Source organism: Tachypleus tridentatus, chromosome 1 (assembly GCF_004210375.1).
Source record: "Tachypleus tridentatus isolate NWPU-2018 chromosome 1, ASM421037v1, whole genome shotgun sequence".
Taxonomy (NCBI): domain Eukaryota; kingdom Metazoa; phylum Arthropoda; class Merostomata; order Xiphosura; family Limulidae; genus Tachypleus; species Tachypleus tridentatus.
Genome location: NC_134825.1, coordinates 143,116,385 through 143,137,853, shown reverse-complemented (window position 1 = coordinate 143,137,853; position 21,469 = coordinate 143,116,385). Strand labels below are relative to the sequence as shown.

Below are 21,469 nucleotides of genomic sequence, written 5' to 3'. Positions count from 1 at the left end.
GAAGCTTCATTGTTCCATGGAAGGAGAAAGCACCCCAGATCATAATGGAACCTCCTCCACTGTGTCGTGTAGAAAATGTCTCCAGTTGGATATCCTTATCGTGCCAGTAACTTTGGAATCCATCTAGACCATCCAGGTCATTTTTTTTTCAGAGAACAAAACTCTCATCCACTTTTCTACGTCCCATGTTTGGTGCTTCTCAGCAAAGATGGGACCGAGCTGTTTCGTGGTGTGGAAGAAGGAGGGACCTTTGAAGACATTTACGGTTTTTAAGGCCTTTCTCTCGTATATGCCGTCTATTTGTTCTTGAACTGCATTCCGCCTTAATCTGGTTCGACGATCGGCTGGTGTCTTGCCGGACAACCTGTCAAATCCTCCTGCTCAATGCCGACGAAATTTTCTTGGGCCAACCACTTTAAATTCTCGTTCCGTATCTCTCAGGGTCTTTTAAGAAGTTTGCAACAGCAGTTTTACTACTCCCAATCTCAACAGCGATGGCACGTTGAGAGAGACCTTGCTTTTGCAGCTCGACAATTCTGCCACGTTCAAACTCTGTCAACTTTTCAGTCTTTGCAATGTTTGTACCCAACCTAACACAGGAGATGTCAGTGGGAGATGTTGACAACGCTAATGCTTGAACATAAATGACTAAATTTCATTACGTGTTTACCGATTAACGCTTCGTTTCAGTATTGTTTTAAACTTTTGACCAGCTAGTATTTAGGCTAATTTCATAGTGTTCACATTTTTCTTATTAAATGCAAAAAAACGTTTTTTTTTAATTTTTCCTTTTCTCATTTTCATCTTTCGAAGATTTACTAAAATAAGTGGTTAAGTTTAACAACGCAAAATGCATATTTTTTCTTTATGTTCATTAACCTTAAGATTTTGGCCAGCAGTGTTTATAGGCAATACATCTCAGAGAATAAAACCTTTAACAATAGCCTCAAGATTATAGAAAAAGCGATCGGTTAAAGATGATTTTACCCTAGAAAATCACAGGTTAAATAACACATTTATGATGAAGAGAATATAAGAAGCACATTAAGCGTTGAGAACACCAAACTTTTTAAAATGGCAGTAATGAAATACTTATAGGTTTACATATATTCAAAATGTAATTTTCGTTTACTTTTATTTGTTTATTTATTAATTTGCCTATACAAGTATATCATTGATTGCTGCCTTTTACTGCTCTAGATACGAGTTGTCTCTGTAGAATATTAACGCAAAACTACACAAGAGCTATCTGCGTGAAGCTAAGCCAATTCTAATTTTTAACTTAAAGACTCGAGGGAAAACAGCTAGTCAGCTGCACCAATTATCACTTTTTGGACTATTTTGTCTGACCGAATATTTAGGATTTTGGGAATATTATAGAATAGACAAGGTCTGTTGTAAATTATTTACGTGGCAAAGAAATCTGATTTTAGTGTACAAAGTCTTTGTAATTACTGTTAAATTACACGTGCAAGTTTGTCTCTGAAAAAGAAAGGTCCACCTTTTGAAAGTGCTTGGTCAAAGGATTTCTTTTTATTTTGGTGCATTTATTCTGCGAGCAAGATAAATGGTGAACATTGAAAGTAACTATAATCATTTCGTCAGATTATATTATTTGAAATGACGCAAGAATACTTTCATAAAAATTGGATGTTTATATAATAAATGCTTATGCATTTTTTACTTCTATTTACTTTTTCTACTTTACTTTGATTATTCATAATTGTCACGCTCAATTATAATAATATTTGTAAATATTTTCTTCTTATATTAGTTGTCCTAAATTGATGTTTAGTATAAATATTTACAAATACATATCCGGCGCCTTTGACAACATTAACAATTTCAACACCCCCTTATGTGACATAGGAATATGTCTACGGACTTACAATGCTAGAAATCGTGTTTCGATAACCATGGTGAGGATAGCATAGATAGTTCATTATGTAGCTTTGTGTTTAATTTCAAACAAACAAAGCAATTTCAAAAGAGTGAATGGTTAAGCCAAATTGTACATTATTAAAGAGACGAAATTGTCAGTTCCCCATAGAAAAAGTAAATCTACACGTAAATAACATAATTAAAATATATAATTAATGTTTCTAATGTATTTTCACGCTTGGTAACAAGCGATGTACATTGTTGTTGCAAGTGTTTTAAAACTTTTTTAAAAAATTAATATAGCGATTGTTATTTTCATCTCAGGATTTAATTTAGTTTTATTTTGCATAGAGTTGAATACGTCATCATAAAATAACAAATGAAAACTACTGGATACATGATAATCACATGTGGATTTTTCTATAAGAAATACAAAAACATGGATTTTATCGTGTTTTTACTGCAACCCAAAGTTTAAAATCATTTATAAAACTGTCGATATGACTGATGCTTTTGGTTTTTTTTTTTACGATAACGGTTTGTGAATGGTTTAAAAATATATTTTTTACTGTCATTTATTAAGAAGATTTTGGTTTAATATACTTAATAATAATAAACAGTCCAGATGAAACTGTTACAACATGGTTGTACACTTAGTTTTAGGTACGCAGTTGTAAAATGAGTAAATGTAGAAATTTAATAACACAAACAATAGAAATAGGAAAATACAACTGCTTTAGCTTCCGTTTTGGCAACTTCTTTTCCTAAGTTTACAAGATATTAATATACCATTTATAACAAAATGTTCTACCCTCAAATAACAGTAATATCATGTCAGTTCTAAACGTAAACAGTCACATTTTAGCACAGTTTCTAACCGCGTGCAATACAACTCCGAATCACATGACAGCTTTTTCAATATAAAGGGGAAACGTATTTGGCGGCGTTAAGGCGTGCTATACTTAAGAAAATACTTTTGTTACGCACATTAAACTCTTAATTAAATTATACATTAAAAATAACAGGTTAAATAAAGTAAAATTTGGCTCTATGGAGTATGTTATATTGACATGTCACAGAGCAGGCACAGTCGGACTTCAGCTAACCTCTGTTTTACACAATGACACTCTGAAGTTCCTTTGTTGTTCCCAGCATTATGGCTAATAGTTGATAATGTGTTCATCAAAAACATGATTTCGTAAAAATGTTCTATTTATAAACTGTTCGAATAAACTATATATATATATATTATATCACGTTAAAACGCAATATATAAAATATATTTCTGTTTAACTGAAATTACTTGTTCATAAGTAATATGTTACCATGCATAGAACTTCTTAGATGCTTCTGAAGAATCACAAGTAAGTGTAAACAGTTATTAACAACAATCTCGTCTTGCTTATATAATAAACATCATTTTTATTTGAAACTGATCTGCAGCCGTATTACACTTGATCTGTTCTGACCCTTTTTTACACACATCTTCTGGAGTGAACATATTCCACTACTCATACCTTTTATTAAATCATGTGATATCTTAATTTACATGTTTTTGCATGATATCACGTCATCTTCATACAGTTTGTCCCGCCAAACCCTCATCCTTATTTAATACATTATTTTTTTAATTAATAATTTTCAATTACTTACGAATATTTCTTGTATTCTCATATTTAGATTGAAATACTGGATGTTTAAAGTTGTCAGAAATTTTAGTAAATGTTCTTAATGACAATTCGGAAAGAAGAGATCTTTAGGTAGAAACGCAAAGCACCTAAAACGAAAAAGCAGTAAAGCTCATTAAGTTAATAAATGCTTAACGTATCAGGACGAATCAAGATGAATGTGATAAAAGGTACTTAGTCAAATATGGTTTTAACTAAATTTTCTAAAGCTAAACTTTAAAAGGTTAAACCATTTGTTTGACACTTTTGAGAGCAGGAGTCAAGTAACTGACAAAAAAAAGGTTAAGTTTTATTTTATTATTTGAATCAGTGACAAATGTCCATCAGAGTATCTTAACCAACTAATAAAAGAACGAAGTGCTCGTGAAAAGCCGAGTTAAACCGAAATTGTTATTGATATTAGAGACTTGTAAGGGCATCGATTGTTATCACTATCAGATTTCACGAGAAATGTCTTTAGATGTTAAGTTTTATTCACTTATCATTAAACTATAATAGTGTCGGTATTTTGGCCCTTGAAGAAAAATGTGACTCACTTTTTTTACTACAGAATCGTAATAATTAAAAAAAAACATACAGAAGATTATTGAAGTGTGAGTTGTCTTTAAATGTTTATAAAATAGATTAAAGTGATAAACATTGGGTAACGTAACAAATGCTTTTAAATGATCACACTTTTTGGCAACCAACAATTAATATAATGAAGGAACTTTCTTTGGAGAACAAATTCATCCATTAATACGAATGACTTATATTGCCAAAAAGCAAGTATACAATTTAAAGTAAGTTTATAATTTTATTATAGTATCGAAACCTGGTTGATAAGAATTTTATGGTAAACTTATACATAAATATTTACAATAATTAACTGTCTTCATAAAAGAAAAACAAACATTATACTTATATGTTTGTCTTAAAGGTTTGTACACATGAACAGCACAAGATGAAGCTATTTAATGCTCACCTTTTTCAGTATATGAACTATATGAATTAAATAAATAGGTTATTTTAAACTTAAGATATTAACATGCAAACCTATACATCAAAATATAAGTATCCATTGTTTATTACAACTCTTTTAAATATTTATAAATCAGTAGTAATAAATGTAAATACTCGATTTAAAATTATCTGTAAATTCAAAATTCGCAAGTGAAATTTTATTCAAAATTTAGTTTTGTCTAGATTTTTCATAATTTGTGGTGGAAAAGAGCAGATTTTTTATTTCAAAATGTCGAAAAGAGTCATTTGTGAGGAGTCTAAAAATTCAAGGCATTATACATGAAACATTTAATGATAAAATAGCAAAAAATAGGTCAAGCTTATGATCTTTGTGTTTACTAAGCTTTTATAATGATATTGTAAATATTTTATTTTTAATAACGTATCATTTTATCCTTCCTTAAAGTTGTAAAATTAAAAACAAAACTTCTACCATAACAGTGTAACGAATAAACGGATGCTGTAAGTGACTTTGAAATTTCAGGTTTATTTTGGTACGCAATGGAATTGTGACAAAATATTAAATATCAGTTAAGCACCAGTGAAACATATATTGTTGAAATAACTCTGCACACAGCCTTACACTAGTTCAAATGTCTGTAGATATTGTACCCAACTTTTACTAAATATTTTAGGATTATCATATAATATAAAAAAATATTTTTAAAGATAATGTCATATATAGTGTATTCCCTTATTTTATACGCTAAGAAAGTTACAAATCTATATAGAATAAATAGAATATATGACAGAATAATAAAAAATAATATTACGCTCCACAGAGCTGGAACAAACAATAGAGACAAACAACAAACAAACAACAGAGACAAGCTGGTTTCATAGTAGTTTTAAATTCTTAAGTTGAATATTCTTTTTCAAAAAGCATTAGAGGAACGAACTACATTGTGTTCACTCACAACGATCTTAGCAGAACTTGCTAATCAGAATTCTAAACAAGAGTTCTTTGGTCTCTAAGCCCAATGATAGACTAGAGATTTTATAAATAATTTCATTTCTTTGAAGAGATCTTGGTATTGTTTCTTTACTGAGCGTTTATTATCATAAATCAAAGTAAACAGCTAATTATATCACGAATTTTTCATCTATTGTTGAACACTCATAAAAGTCGTAACAACCACTAATGTCAGTAGATACTTGAACTTTATGCAAAAATAGTATTAGATCACTATATTAATAGTTAATGCTTTTTGCATTACTTTGCTTTTTCTTTACCTACTCCTAAGAGATTAGGATACTAGACTCGCAATCCGCGGGCAGCGAGAATACTGTTACGGACTTTACAGTCTTTATTTGTTGGTATAGAGTAGTCCAAGAGTTGGCGGTCGGTGTTGTTGACTACCTAACTTTCTTTTAACCTATTACTTCAAAATTAAAGATGACTAACGCAGACAGCCTTGGGGCAACTTTGCGCGAAATTCACAAACAAACGTTCATTGATCTCCGAAACGATAATTTGTTCAAGCAATACAAATAGTTCTAGAAGTTTATCGATATACTTGCGACAGGTTAAGGAGTTTACTGCGCTAAAATAAGAGGGTTCGATCCTCACGCAGCATCTTCTGTCGCTTTGAGCGACAACAACAACAATTCTTCTGTAAAATGTATAGCACTAAACAGAGTTAACTCAGAGACTTTCTTTTGTAACCCTAACCCACATCAAATGAATCTAAAACCTTTCACAAATGTAATTAATCGTTCAACCATGGGAAATATTTATTACGTGTGTGTGTTTTTATAGCAAAGCTACATTGGGTAATCTGCTGAGTACACCGAGGGGAATCGAACCCTTGATTTTAAAGTTGTAAATTCGTAAAATATCGCTGTGCCAGAGAGGGGCATTTATTATGTAGCGCTAATAAATTCAAAGCTTAAGTTTAATTCTGATCATTTATTGTGCTACTTTTGGAAGAGAAAGATTGTCTGGCAACTAACAAATGCAACAAAAAAAAAATCCACAGGTAGAAAACATTTTGTATAGCGTCACAATAATTTGGTTGTGTTTCAATATTATATGAAGGATTTAAACAATAAGTATTTGACTAAGAAATTATTTATTGCTATTTGTTCTACTGAATTTTGCCAATGAAAAAGATTTACTATAACCTCTTTCTTTGTTTAGTACACTCACAAATTCCATATATTCAAGATATGGATATTGGATTCACACGTTTGAAATTATAAAATGCTTATATGTATTGAAGATAGTAAAATGAAATAGTAGATTTAAAACTTAAAAGTTTTATTTTAGTGTGATTTCACACCATTCATCACAGTTAAACCTTTGTTAGCATTGTACTTGTAGCGGTGTAGACAAATAACAATGTAACTGACTTAAGACAAGAATTTATTATCTGTCTTTGATAAAAGTGATTTGAAATCAATATATGGGATTTTATTTTCAGGTGTAGAGATAAAACAGATGACTTAATGAAATGGAGAGTTAAAAGGATTACTGCAGTGCAATAGAGGAAACGAAGTGTGAAAGTGTTCCTTGAAGTGTTTACACAGATAGGCTTACAAAGGCTCATACGTTATTTAAGAAAGACTTCGGAACCTCATAAAGTCGTTACAGAACAAGTCGCTCCGTCCAGTTATGATTTGACTAACGATCTCGCACATTTATATTAATTCTGAAATGTATTTTTCGTTGCAATGGTTCAGTCATAGAGCGGTCGTGTGAAAACACTACCCTTTTCTTTGCAAGCTTTCCATAATCCAGCTAATACAGCAATGGTTCCAACGACTATTTCAATAGTGTCATCTCACCAAAATATCCAGCCGCTGTTTTCGGGGAGTTGATCGGTATGTTTTCATATGTAACAGCATTAGTACCCGTATCAATACACAGGTATACAACGTATGAACAGGAAATGTGAAAAGAACATTTATGTTAATGAACCAAACTCTTCTGGCCCTATTTTGAGATTTATAAAAGAGATTCACTTTGATTTTATCGCATAGTATTTTCTGGTGTACGTGAATGTGTGAATAAACGTTACACATGGACAGGAACTGTTGCATACATGTTCGGTAGCATCATATTACTTATAAAACAGTAGACAAAATGTAGTTCTGATACAGGCGTTGCCACAGTGACTTTACATCAGCTACAACTTGCTGTTTGCATATTCATGACCGTGTTAATATAACATACTCAACCCTCTGTATTGTTTGATAAAGTTATACGTAAATTCAACGTTCTTCTCTTTCGCTAGACCATTGATTTAATAATAATAAATATCTATTAACATACATAAAAAATAATGTTTTAATATCAGAAAAACTGAGAAATATGATTATATTATCATCGTTAGCTACACATATGAGTATAAATAACTTTCAGGGGAATATTACCATCTAACAGCTTGTGATGATATATATTAGAAAGATATAAAGTTGTCAGTGTTTACAAAATAAATCGACACTTTTTTTATTAGTGACAGTAGTTAAAGATGGTCAGAAGTTGCAAATCATTACGGAACAAAACACTGACATGGTCAAAGATAAGTATTAAATATATAAGGTCACAAACTAGTAAATCACTAATATATTAAGAGTTACTCTTTTCTCATTTGATGTTGACCCCTGAGGCTTTTATATGTCTCGTCATAAATTTTGTGTAAAACTGCTATTCTCTTCAATTCTCCAGAATAACACAATGTTCGTACGAAATATGATGTAACTTGTTTTGGAAAAGCATGATAAAATACGACTGATATAGTTTTATGATTTTTAGTGCATAAGATCTAGAGCTGCCATAATGTTGAAAACGATTGCTATAATACAAAAAAATAATAATTAATATACAAGTAATGGATAACGCCATTTCCGCGAATTTCTAATAGTTTTATTGGGTTATTATCATATGTAAACATCTATTCTATGTCTCGAGAGTTAGAGAACATGTCTATTCTGTATTATAGCGTATACTATTTACGTATAGAAAGTATCATCCATTAGAAAATTGCCCATCTTTTTAATTATCAATCCATATTTAACAGAGACGAAGAAAGAATACTAGTTACTGACCTCATCCACTTAAAACTTATACATCTAAATATTAATATTTAATAATTTCATATAAGGTACAAAACAAAAGTCGCATAACAAACATGGTATTAACATCTGCTTCTGAAGGTAGGGCAATTCTATAAAAATGTATAAGACACTTCAGTATATAAGATAATGACGTTACAATACTTACAAAGTATGAGTTGTTTTGTTTTCATCAACATAGTGTTGCATCACGTTGAATAAAAAAATATATGATATGTACATAGGCCTTGAGTGCATATAAAACATCATGACATCATACAATGACTAAATGCATAAAACTGTTTTTGAACTACAGTATTATAAACTACGAATAACTCAAAAATACAATGAAATACGTTTATCTGTGTGGAATTCTTTTATCCTTCTTCATGTTTGTAATATCGACAATTTTCGTAGAAACCTTCTGTAACTATTGTGTTATTTGTGCACAAACTTGTTTTCCAGAAGTATCAAACTGTTTCTCATTACTTATGATATTTATTACTTCACCCGTTAAAATAATCTAGGTGTTAGTAATTTTAAGATTATTTCTTTCCTTACTATTTGTTATCATTTTAAATTGAAATGGAGGAGAAACACTATAATTTGCATTTATACTTATAACACAGTACTGAGGATATACATTTTAAAGCAAGGACAATATATCTTCCATATATGTTCAAGTCTGTACGAGATTTCAATGATCATTTTTTACAAAATAAACTAATGTAATCTTCTCATGAATGGTTTAATTTCGTTTCTTGGAAAAGTTTTGCTTACGTTTCTGTTAGAAATGTCAAAAAACTTAATAATAAACCATCCTTTATTTATTATATTTTTTACTGTGCTATAAAATGTAATGAATCAAATTTGGTTCTAATGTATTAGTTTTATACATTACGGTAGACATGTGATATCATTTAAACTACATTACGTCAAGGGATTCAACTCTTTCTCTAAGTTCAAGATGGAGCGTATCAACACATTGTGTTTTACAACACTTTCTTTAAGCTCCAGATGGATTGTATGAGCACACTGTATTTTACAACACTTTATCTGAACTCCCGGTGGAGTGTATGAGCAAACTGTATTTTACAACACTTTATCTGAACTCCCGGTGGAGTGTATGAGCAAACTGTATTTTACAGATTTGGTTTATCGTCTTCTTCTCATAAACTTCATGCTATTAATGAGTGTTGTTTCCGAGGTGAAAGTTTAGTAACGAAAAGGATTACGAACTTAGTATGGAGCTGTGTTTGATATGTTTAAAGTGAATATTGGCATACGTTTATCATGTTTGATGTGATATATTCAAATACGTTTAGCATGTATCATGGATATCGACGTAAATTTAACATGTTTAACGTGATATGTTGACACAATTTAACATTTGTGATGTGGATATTGTCATACATTTAATAAGGTTAACGTAATATATTGACATAAGGTTAACGTGGACATTTACATGCATTTAATATGTAAAATGTGAATATTCAAAAATATTTAATGGTACTATAAAGTAGGCTTTACATTTCATTTGAATGTTTTTTTCCGATACTAAAAAATTTAAAAAAGATATATGGAATAGGTAATTGAACAATATAAAACATGTGGACACTATAAGGTGCTTGTATCATTCCAGAATTAAAATAGAAGTTATACGGAATTCGTTTTAATGCGATTTTTTTAACCGAATGTCGTTTATCGTTTGTTTTATGATGCCTATGAACATCTTACAATATACAATATAATCAACATTTACGAATCTAAGAATTAACAGGATAATGTGCCACTAATGTGGCTCATATTATGCGTTTACAATTTATGTGTAAAATAAATTGCATATCATTAATAATAGAAATAAATTTCTTTTAGTAGGAAACAATAACAAAAAATTAAAGACGAATATTACCACCAATGACAGATTATGATATCATAATTAGATTAGACCTATAGTTTATAATACTTTATCACATCTGTAGCTTCTGAACGTTAACGAACTATTAGGTTTTAAAATTAAATTGCCTTCTAAGTTCTTAAATATTATGAAACCTCTCGGTTCTAAAATATTAATAATTTTTGATTAATAGTTTCGATTTGAATTTATTTACCGATTAATTAATTGAAAAAGAGGAATAATTTCTTCTTCTTCTTTACTTTGGAGAGCAGTCACCTTCTCACAACTGTCTGTAGGAAGTGAAGGGTGGTATAGATGTGGGACGTTGTGGGCTTGAGCACCTACATCTCTCTCCTAATTTCTAATTCTATATCTATCGCTATTCGTTATATTTTTTATGTGAGACTGGTGAATGGAGGTTAAGACCGATAGACGGTGATCCCCACCGCTATGTGGGTTCTAGTTTTGTAGTCACCTACAAAACCTAGGGTACATTTTATAATCCCACATTGTAGTTTGTACCCTGGGATCTTTTCAGTCATCTACAAAACCTAGGGTACATTTTATAATCCCACATTGTAGCTTGTACCCTGGGATCTTTTCAGTTGATGCAAGGTTTTTTGTTTAATTTGTTTTTGTTTCGCCCTGTTTTTTTAGTTAAAATAACAAAACACACACATACACATATATGTATAGTAAATTCCTCCATTAATAGTTTTTTTTTTCCAAATTAAACAACAAATATGTGATACATACATCTAGAATGCAATTTAGTTGCTGAGTTAGGACAATAAAGCCAATTTACTTATCCCAGGAAAGTTAATTTGTTATAATCATCTCCAAAGAGAACTGTTGTTATTTGAATTGTAAACAAAATCACATAACAGTTGGATTTACTATAAAATATTTGTTAAAAACGTTTATTTTGTGTGCTGATGGTTAGGTTCTAACATGCAAAAGTAATCAGTTTACTAGATTGTTGTTATAATAATAAAATATTTATCATCTACCTATGTTTTATTAAATTCACATATAATTATTATGGAGTTGAACGTGATAGTCATTTGCACAAAGTAATATGTAACTATTGTTATTACTATTAAAAATACAAGTACAGTTAACACAGTTCAAACTCAACTTTGCTATGTAAGATGTTTCAAGATATATTTGAAAAAAAACAGCCTTTTTCAATCTCACGGAAATTATAACTAAATAAGTAAAGTTAGAATTAATGAAGGACTTCAGACAACATTAAAGTAATCTCACCTTGAAACTCCTTCCTTGCTGTACTCACGTTTGTAACAATGTTGGCCACGTGGCCCATCACAGCAGCGAAAAGAAACAAACCGAAGACTAATTCAATGACCAGAAATAAGTACTCTTCCTTAGTTCTGGGTCTCGGCAAATCCCCAATGGTAGTAAGGGCTAAGGTACTCCAGTAAAAAGAATGAAGATATTCACACACTACATCGTAACAGTTTTCACCACGGGGGTTGAACCAATTGCGGGAACCGAATCCTCCATTTTTGGAAATAATGTGAAATAAGCAAGCGTTCCAGTGAAATATTACCAACAGATAATGTGTCAGAGACACCGTACGAAAGACGTTCGGATAGTTTGTGTGTCGTTCGGTTCGGTCTAAAAATCCCCAAAATTTATATATTTTTACCAATCGTAGACAGCGTAAAATTGAATTGAATCCGATGGAGAGATATAGAAAATCGATTGGCAAGAGACATAAACAATCAATATAAAATAGAGTTGAATTCATATAATGCTTCCGTAGTTTGTCCGAGTCCGTCTGTAGCACTCCTTCCTCCAGATATCCAGTACGGAAATGGAAAACAATATCTAAAACGTATATAATGTCTGCAAAATAATCTAGTGCTAGCCAGGCCACAATGGTGTTCGCATTTATTTCATAAAAGGCAAACCGATAGATCACTACCCAAAAGTTATAAAGAAAAGCAATGCTAATGATCATAGACCAGTAATAGGACAGCTTACCTGACGGATCAAAGACAAACGTCCAGTTACAACCAAGTTTTTCATTACTTGAACTGGACGTCTCCAATTTTTCAAAATCCCGCTTGATTCCTTTCTGCCGCTGCTCTCTAACTTTTCGAGAGATTTCCAGATCTGAACCGATGTGGGCTTTATTAATGAAGGCCATAGATTCTCTTGACCGCCGTTTTGGATCTGCTCCATGAAACCTTCTGCTCACGGCTTCCAGCAAACTTTGTTTTGAAGCTGATTTTGATTTTAAAGTTTCGAATGATTTTGTAGAGTACAAAGGTGAAGATAGTGGAATGCGCGAGCTGCTATCGCTACGTCCGTCGCTGGCGAGACGACAACACTCCTTCCCAGCAGAAGTTATAATTCCCGGAACTACACGTGGTCCGTTGGTTTTCAGAGCTCCGCTACCATACTTGACATTTTCCGGTGCAGCGTTACTAATTACGGCTATTTCATCCAGATTATCATCTAACTGCAAATCCTGTTTAGAACAGCTTGTGTGCTTCACGATCTTTCCTGTTTCACGGCTATTTCTCACTTGTGCTATAGGTATTTGTTTCATTTTCTGAAGTTATCTACTAGTCCTAGAATACAAAATGGTAAGAAACCTGCTAAATCAGATCTTCAACTTTACACTCTACCGCCTCGTCTTACTGATATAAAGTTTCCCATAGTCTGCGTATGAAGATATAGCTTGTTCTAAAGTTACTGTAATAAATATATGTTAGTAAATTTGGCACCTATTTAGGATTAATCAGTAGTGTTTTACTTTTATTAGTAAACCGATAAATGTTATGTCCGAGACTAAAGCAAGCAGGCAAATAAGTCAAAAACAAATGAGATATCCCGAAACAAAACACTGCTGTAAATACATGTGTGTGCATTTCCTGAGTGAGTACAACGTTGTATTCAGATAATAGTTACGCTATTTTATCACGACTTTGACTATCTGCTTCTCTGACAATGAACATGATTTACAAGTTAACTAGTTTTTAGCTTTCTGCTAGTGATAAGGTCGTATTTTAGTTGTGAAATCCTGGATAATTCATTCAGAATAATGTTCCATTCTGCAAAGTACATGTATTGCTAACCGGTCGCTCATTGACTAAGATGTATGCATCACAGTAGAATTAAAACAGAAGCATTAATTATTGCGACGTACGATCATTTCATAATGCATATACGTGCAATCAACATAACAGATTGGCACTGCAGGTTTTTTGTGCTAATGTAATCTTAGTTTGGTGAATATTAGCTGTGAACAAATAATTAACATTATTTATTCCTCCTCTGCTTTTCTCGACAGCTCTAGAAATGTAGAAGACTAAACTTACATGACAGACCAAGGGTTTTAGTCCTAAATATTATTCCAAAGATATTCATCATTCCATGGTGATCACTGTGGTGCTGTTAATTGTTTTTGAAACAGGTTTACAGAAACGACCATCTCTACTAACGGAAAACAACTGACGTGAAAACTTAAACTGATTATTTCTTAATCTTGTTTGTATTACTAGAGGTGAACTTGTGATGAAACAACATAAGATAATTGGTACTGAGACGACTAGTTTACAATAACATCTGACAAAGATATAACACATAAAAAAAATAGTCAACTGTCACATGTATCTTCTTCGAACTGTCTGTCGAGCAACTGGCTCAGCTTTTATTCCTTATAAATGAGCACAACAAACCCCCAGCAAACTGCTTCTCCAGCTGATCACGAGCCTACAGAATGGACAATCCCATTACTTGAAAAGGGAAGGACGTGATAAGAAGAGAAATGTAAACAGCATTTTCGTTGGTGTCACATTTTAAACCTTATATAGATTTAGAATTACAAATAAAACGGTAGTTTTGTATTAGATCTGTTATAATTACAGAATAATAATAGTTTAACTGTAAACAAATTTCAAAGTGCTCAATAATGATAAAATTCACGTAATAAGTTTTACGTTTTTTAACTTTACTTGCGATGTTAGATGAGATTCCGAGTTAATCCCTACGTATGTCTGACTGATTCTTCATGAGTCTGTAACTCAATATTCACGAATAAACGCATTTAAAGCATAGAGTTCAGTTGAAAACCGATAAAAACTCTGTAATACATATAATTCAATGCGAATAATATGTAAATAATTAATTGAAGGAAAATAAATTTAATCTGATAAACGGTAGCAAGTTGTAAGTTGGTATGGATATAAAGCTACTATAATTATTAAAGAAAACTCGGAGGTTATCTGGAGAGCTGTTTTGAACCAAAACATATGCCTTATATTAAGACTAATGACGTGTCTAACATTATTATATTTTATAAAGCACTTGACTTAACCTATTTACGGATTACTATCTTCTTACAATAAAGTTCCATTCAAGTTCATTAAGGGTGTGAACATTAGTTATATTAAAACATATATACGCTATGTGTAATAGGTCTTTTTGTTTTCTTAATAATGTCTTTATGTATTAAATGACTCAAATAGAATGGATTTAAAAATGATTTAGTATCCTAGAATAATAGTTATTCTATAAAATAACTGAAAATTTCTTTTAAATTTTTTTAGAGTTTTACTGTTAAATGAGGAAATTTCTAAATGCAAAGTATGTTTTCACTCAATAAATAATACGTAAAGAAGCCTAACTCGTGTTTACGTTATTTATGTAAAAGAATGGATTACTCAATGACAGAAGTTAGGCTGACATCGTTTTGGGTAAGATTTATCTGGCATGTTATCGTCTATAACGAAAGGACGAACGATGTTGTTCAATAACGATTTAACCTGGTGGGTTAACATTCTATATACAATATAAGTTAACACAACAATTTATTTATATTTCTAAAATCTACAGACATTAATGAAATGTCCCAGTTTACCCAGTATATGAATTAGTAACAGTTTAATTGTAGCTAGTCTAGTGTTTTATGTGATACCATATTAAAGATGTTTTAATGACAGTGATAATTTAATATCATTTCACTATACTATTACAGAAATATTCGGTATTTAGAGCTTTTACTACGATATTTGTATTGAAGGGACTTCAGGTATCAGATCTGGTCTTAATTTACCTGGTAAACAGTTTTCATATACCTTTTGAAATATTTAGATATTAACAGTGGTCTTTTAATGTTTCCATGTTGTACCAATAAGCTGTCAGTACAACACTATTTTAGTAATAACTACAAAATCAACACAACTTATCACCTACACTGAATGAGAGCATGACTCAATGAAGATATTGTTTGATAACCTGTGTAAATGACTCTATGTTTTACTGACTTATGTCTACTTGGTTTTATCTGTGTTTAGTGGCTACTGATGAAACAGAGTATACCAACATTAATGGGTGATAGATATTACTACAGTATCTGTTCTCTTGTTTTATATCTTTCATATTTTTGTACAGCGAGTATAACACTGATGTTTTTTGCTCTGTGTTGATAGTATTATATTAATTCCTGTTTTACATTTAATGATAAGTTTGATTTTTAATATACCGACATATATTTACGTATGTTTTTAGTCATTGTAACGTATGACAACTTTAAATAGAATGAGACTGTGGTAAATGATAATTTAAATTTAGAAGTTAAGTAAATGTCGATATGTAAGAATTGTATGAAGAAGACTGATACACAGATATTCTTTCTTAACAAAATGTTTCTTCATTACTCTGTCTCTCGGCTCATGAAATAAAATAAAACAAACTGTATATTTCATTTCGGTAAAATTTATTTCTGAAACAAAATATTAAATATTTATGATATTTATTGAATAGTATTGGTTTAAGAAAATCATAGTGTTGTACCGATATTTAATAACAGATTGTTTTCTTTATATTACACCATATATTCTTATTTGAAAATTATAAAGAAGTATAATAAATCTAGATTTAAGCCCAAATTACATTAAACTTTGTGCATTTAACACTCCGTGGAGTTAGCAATAAAGAATAATTGTATATATCAAGTGAAAAATAAAGCTATGATCTCACTAATTAGCTATGAATATTTGTGACTAAGTAAAAGATACAAGAAAAGCACATTTAGTGGAATGCTAAGAGTGGAGACAAACATGGAATTTTTTCACAGATTTCCATTAGGTACGCCCCCCAGTTAGACAGCGGTAAGTCTGTAGCCTACAACACTAAAATCCAGAATTCGATTCTCTGTACTTGTTACCACATGTACTGTAAATTGAACATGCTGTTATTACATATATGTTTATTTGAAAGTTCTACACTGTTTGTGATAACACTCGTTTTGATTAATATTACCACATTGTTAATATCACTATGGAAACATTAATAAAAATAACTTCCGTTAGAAACTAAGAATTTAACTGCATAAAACCCTAAGATTTCAGTATTATTCTTTTTCTCATGATATTTATTGAGAAAATCGTAGGAGACTGAAGGTTTTCACATGCAGTTGTCCTACTGTTTTAGTTACCTGCTTTTCATCTTAACTTTCTTAGATCATTAGTTCTTACTTACATTCAAGAAATAACGAGGCATTAGAAAATCTTGCGAATTTTGACAAATAATCAGTCTCTGTTATTTCACTGGCACTTGACATCACATTTTTACATACTTTCATTCTACATGAAGTTGGACTGAAAAACCTATAACACTATCTTAACAAAAGGGATAATCTAAATCCCGTACTGAACATCTGATCAGATTAGAGGAATTAGTTCTTTCGTTATATGTATTTCCTTTTAGCGACAAGTTCTATAAAGAAACAGAAGGGTGTAGCTATGAGAACTGACATAAACGTTTCTTCAAAGTTATGTTGTAGGTTGTCATGTATTAAAACTTGAAATTGCCTGAAACTGAAGTTAATTGTAATTTAGATTTAGAAGCTAAATAAATGTCAGTTTCTATCCAGATTATGATATTTGCCAAAAAACTGATACACACAGTTTTTAATACAAATATATATTTTAATATACAAACAATAATACAATTTACAATAAAGATTATTATAAATAATGGAATATAGCAAACGTTATACAAACTTATAAACAATATTTAGGTTTCTCTCTGGAACAGAGCTTCATTGATGCATCATCGAGGGTTCTGAGCACACTAATCATTAGTTGATGTAGATCGAATTCACTTAACAGCGAGCTAGCTTGCTCTGTATTTTTCTGGCCTGGCATGGCCAAGCGCGTAAGGCGTGCGACTCGTAATCCGAGGGTCGCGGGTTTGCGCCAACGTCGCGCTAAACATGCTCGCCCTCCCAGCCGTGGGGGCGTATAATGTGACGGTAAATCCCACTATTCGTTGGTAAAAGAGTAGCCCAAGAGTTGGCGGTGGGTGGTGATGACTAGCTGCCTTCCCTCTAGTCTTACACTGCTAAATTAGGGACGGCTAGCACAGATAGCCCTCGAGTAGTTTTGTGCGAAATTCCAAAACAAACAAAACTGTATTTTTCTTTCTTCGCTGATCACACGTCGGCCTTTTCAACCGATGAAATTAAATTATATTTTCGTAAGAAATATTAATGCCTGATTTTAATCCACTGAATTTAAACGATTTATAATGTCTGAAATATTAAAGTTTCTGGTCAAATATCTGTTAGTTTCCCGATTAGTAAGCATTAATCACAGTTATAGCTTCCGAGGTTTGCAGTATACTAACAGTAGCAAACCAATAACATATACTGTGTTATGGCGTGTTGCGTTGGTTACATTTATGAGCTTGAGAAGAGTTTCTAGAAATTTTAGCCTGTACAATAATATAGATGATACACTATTGTTTACGTACACACATATATTGTTGATTCTTCCACCCGAGTATCTTCTACAATTTTAGTCAATAGGGTAGTACCTTGCAATACAGATTTAACAGTATAAGCTATGTACATTTCTAAATATAAATTTAACTTAAACAGACATCGATATTAAAGCAGATATATGATAATAAGCTATCAAAATATTGATATACTTTCACACAACAAGGAAAAATATATCATTAATGTTATATTTCACATAATAACTCATTTATGCACTTTCACATATACACACATTATTATAAACACATGCAGATATACATATAAATACACACACACACAGATATACATATAAATACACACACACACACACAGATATACATATAAATACACACACACACAGATATACATATAAATACACACACACAGATATATAGATATAAATACACACACACACAGATATACATATAAATACACACACACAGATATACCTATAAATACATACACACACACAGATATACCTATAAATACATACACACACTGAATAATTTATGTAGCATATATATTTATTTATATGATTTTATTAGAATGTATTCTAGTAGAAAGAGTATTCGTGGGGTATACCTATATAGTGGTTGGCATATTCAGTATTGGCCATAATGTTTGCATATTTTGTAACAAATAAGATAATTATTATTAAGGTGGAATACAAATACACTCAGTGCTGTCAAACTGAAAAATGCATGCTGTATTAAACATCTACTTATGTATCATGTATAGTGAGACAGGTTCTATGGATATCATGAACGATTTCTTAGAATATCAAACAAGTTTTTCAGACATCGATAGAAATATGTGTAATTCAGAACGTCATCCATCACAACAAAATTCTTACCAAAACATACATAGTGACTAATATAACATATAATTATTATAAACAGCGTCTATAACCTTATATAAGTTAATATTAAACATTCAACGTTTGATTGGTCCTCTTCGTACTCTAAAACCTCCAAAACGAGGTTGTTGATGTAATCCACCGTGATTGCATCCAAACTTATTCTTATAAGGCGCTGGACTAAGTTACAATAGCAATAAGTTACAACAACAATATTCCAGCTCTATTTTGCTCAACAATTTTCAATGGGATTACTGTTTAAAGGATTTTGCTGACCATTGCAATTATGTGACTCTTCCTGTTCGAGATTATCCTGTATATTATCCTCACTGTGTGCAGTGGAATCGCCATCCTGGGACATACAAAATGTTATTGCCATATGCTAGGACAATATATGGCAATAACATTGCCTTCAAGAAGTGTCTTTGACATTTCTCTGTAGGATATCTAAAGAAGTTATTCCACAACGAAGAAACAGGTATTTTACCACGTCCTGTGCGTTTCCTGTGGGAAAAACATTCTTCATTTCTCTCTTCTCTAGGCAAACGACGAACACGATTGCTACAATAAGTTTTAATAAGCCGGAAACAGAACTAACCAGAGAAGATGACATTTCGCTAGCTGGCATGCTGGGTTGCTCAAGTAACACAGTGTCGGCCGGCGGTGAATTCTGGTTAATATCGGTTTGCATGTATCTTTCTTCTTGTAAAATAACATTGTTTGGTCAGTTTCTTATTCGCTGTTTTTCTGGATACCCTGGCGTGAATGTGTCTATGTCATTCCTGTCATATGGTGTTGGAAGACTTCCTTCGACTTTTACTTATTAGCCTGATCAAAACACGAGCAGTAATTTTTCAACGTCTATCAATACACTTTTTTGTAACAAAGGTTCCTATAACCTGACGACGTTTCGGATTCTGGGTACAGTACACTTGGGGTACTATACTGTACTGGCAATGTCTGTCTGCTTCATATAATTTCAGGGCAGTCGAACAATTTGGCCTCTTTTAACTTATGACACGTGACGAAACATGCTACTACACCAAGTACAGAAAATTGCCTGAACAAAGCATTGCTTTGTTTTGAAAAAGATTACACCAGAAGTACACCCATTAATACGACACAGGTGTGTATGTATGTTTTAACGAAAAACTGCTTAAAATAACTTATAACAGACCAGATAAACAACATGTTTGTGCGATCATATGTTACCTTCTCTGTTGCTACTTGAATAACTACTCAATAACTACTCCATAGATAATATTATCAATACAGAACAGAATGGAAACATTTGGGCCAAGAATATACTAATTTTTTTATTTAACTTCTGTTCTCAAGACTGACTTATGAAATAGGTTATAAAGTAAAGATAGGTGTGAATAATCAAACTAACACAAAACAATTTTAAAAACTGTTATTAGACACCTATAAATTATTAACTATAGAATAGTAAAGTGATAAAAACATGTCTCCTGAAATTGCCTTTACAGCTCTTACAACTATCATATGATCAATGGTATTCTTGAAGATTTCTTGGCATGAAAGGTTAGTAATGACACTCATGTTATTTAGTCCTATAATCACTACGTCAAGACAAACTTGAATTTATGTCACCAATTTTTGGTAGTGTAGTATATTCGGTCAGTATGTTTTAAAAATAAGAACCGATCTGTATAGATGATTTTACATAACTACGTATACTACATAACAATAGTATTGTCAGGGTTTTCTTGGCATAAGATCTGACGTCAAAACAAGCAACGTACAATTGAAGTAACATAACTTTGAAAATTTATCATAATTCAAACAGTTTTGTATGCAACTACAATAACGTTTTCATTTCGAGATTTATAGCATGTTCTATTGAATACTACAAAATATTTTAGAACTAGTGCTATATAATGCCTTCATATTTATTTCTTATAACAGAGGAACCTAGAGTTTTAAAAATAGTTTGTATTGGTTTGAATTTCCACTTCTAATTTCATTTTATGTTTGAAATTTGTGAAATTAGCTTAAATGTTACGTGCGATTTTTTATAATTTCTTTGTAGGCCTTTCTTCCAACATGTCCTCTACTTGTAAGATACATTGAACCAGTTTATTCACAAGCCTATATCTATATTTTGTCTCTTTTCATGTGTGTGAAAATTTTCGTATTTCTTTGGGATTATAAAAAAAAACAACATAAAAGGAAGCTTGTCTCTTTGTTTCGAATTTCGCGTAAAGCTACTCCATTCTTATCAGATCTTGTCGTTCGTGATTTAGAAATGATAGATAGAAAGAAGGTAACTC

The 21,469-nt window shown here is 31.5% G+C and overlaps 1 protein-coding gene across 1 annotated transcript in view; it reads right to left on the bottom strand.

The window, feature by feature from the left end:
* LOC143255624 (cyclic nucleotide-gated channel rod photoreceptor subunit alpha-like) overlaps positions 1–13,559 on the bottom strand; it is a 141,557-nt gene extending 127,998 nt beyond the window's left edge. The window contains exon 1 of the mRNA XM_076511608.1: positions 11,791–13,559. Coding sequence (XP_076367723.1) covers positions 11,791–13,102 — 1,312 coding nt within the window. The 5' untranslated portion in view covers positions 13,103–13,559. The remainder of the gene's footprint in view (positions 1–11,790) is intronic.
* Between the last annotated feature and the right edge of the window lie 7,910 nt (positions 13,560–21,469).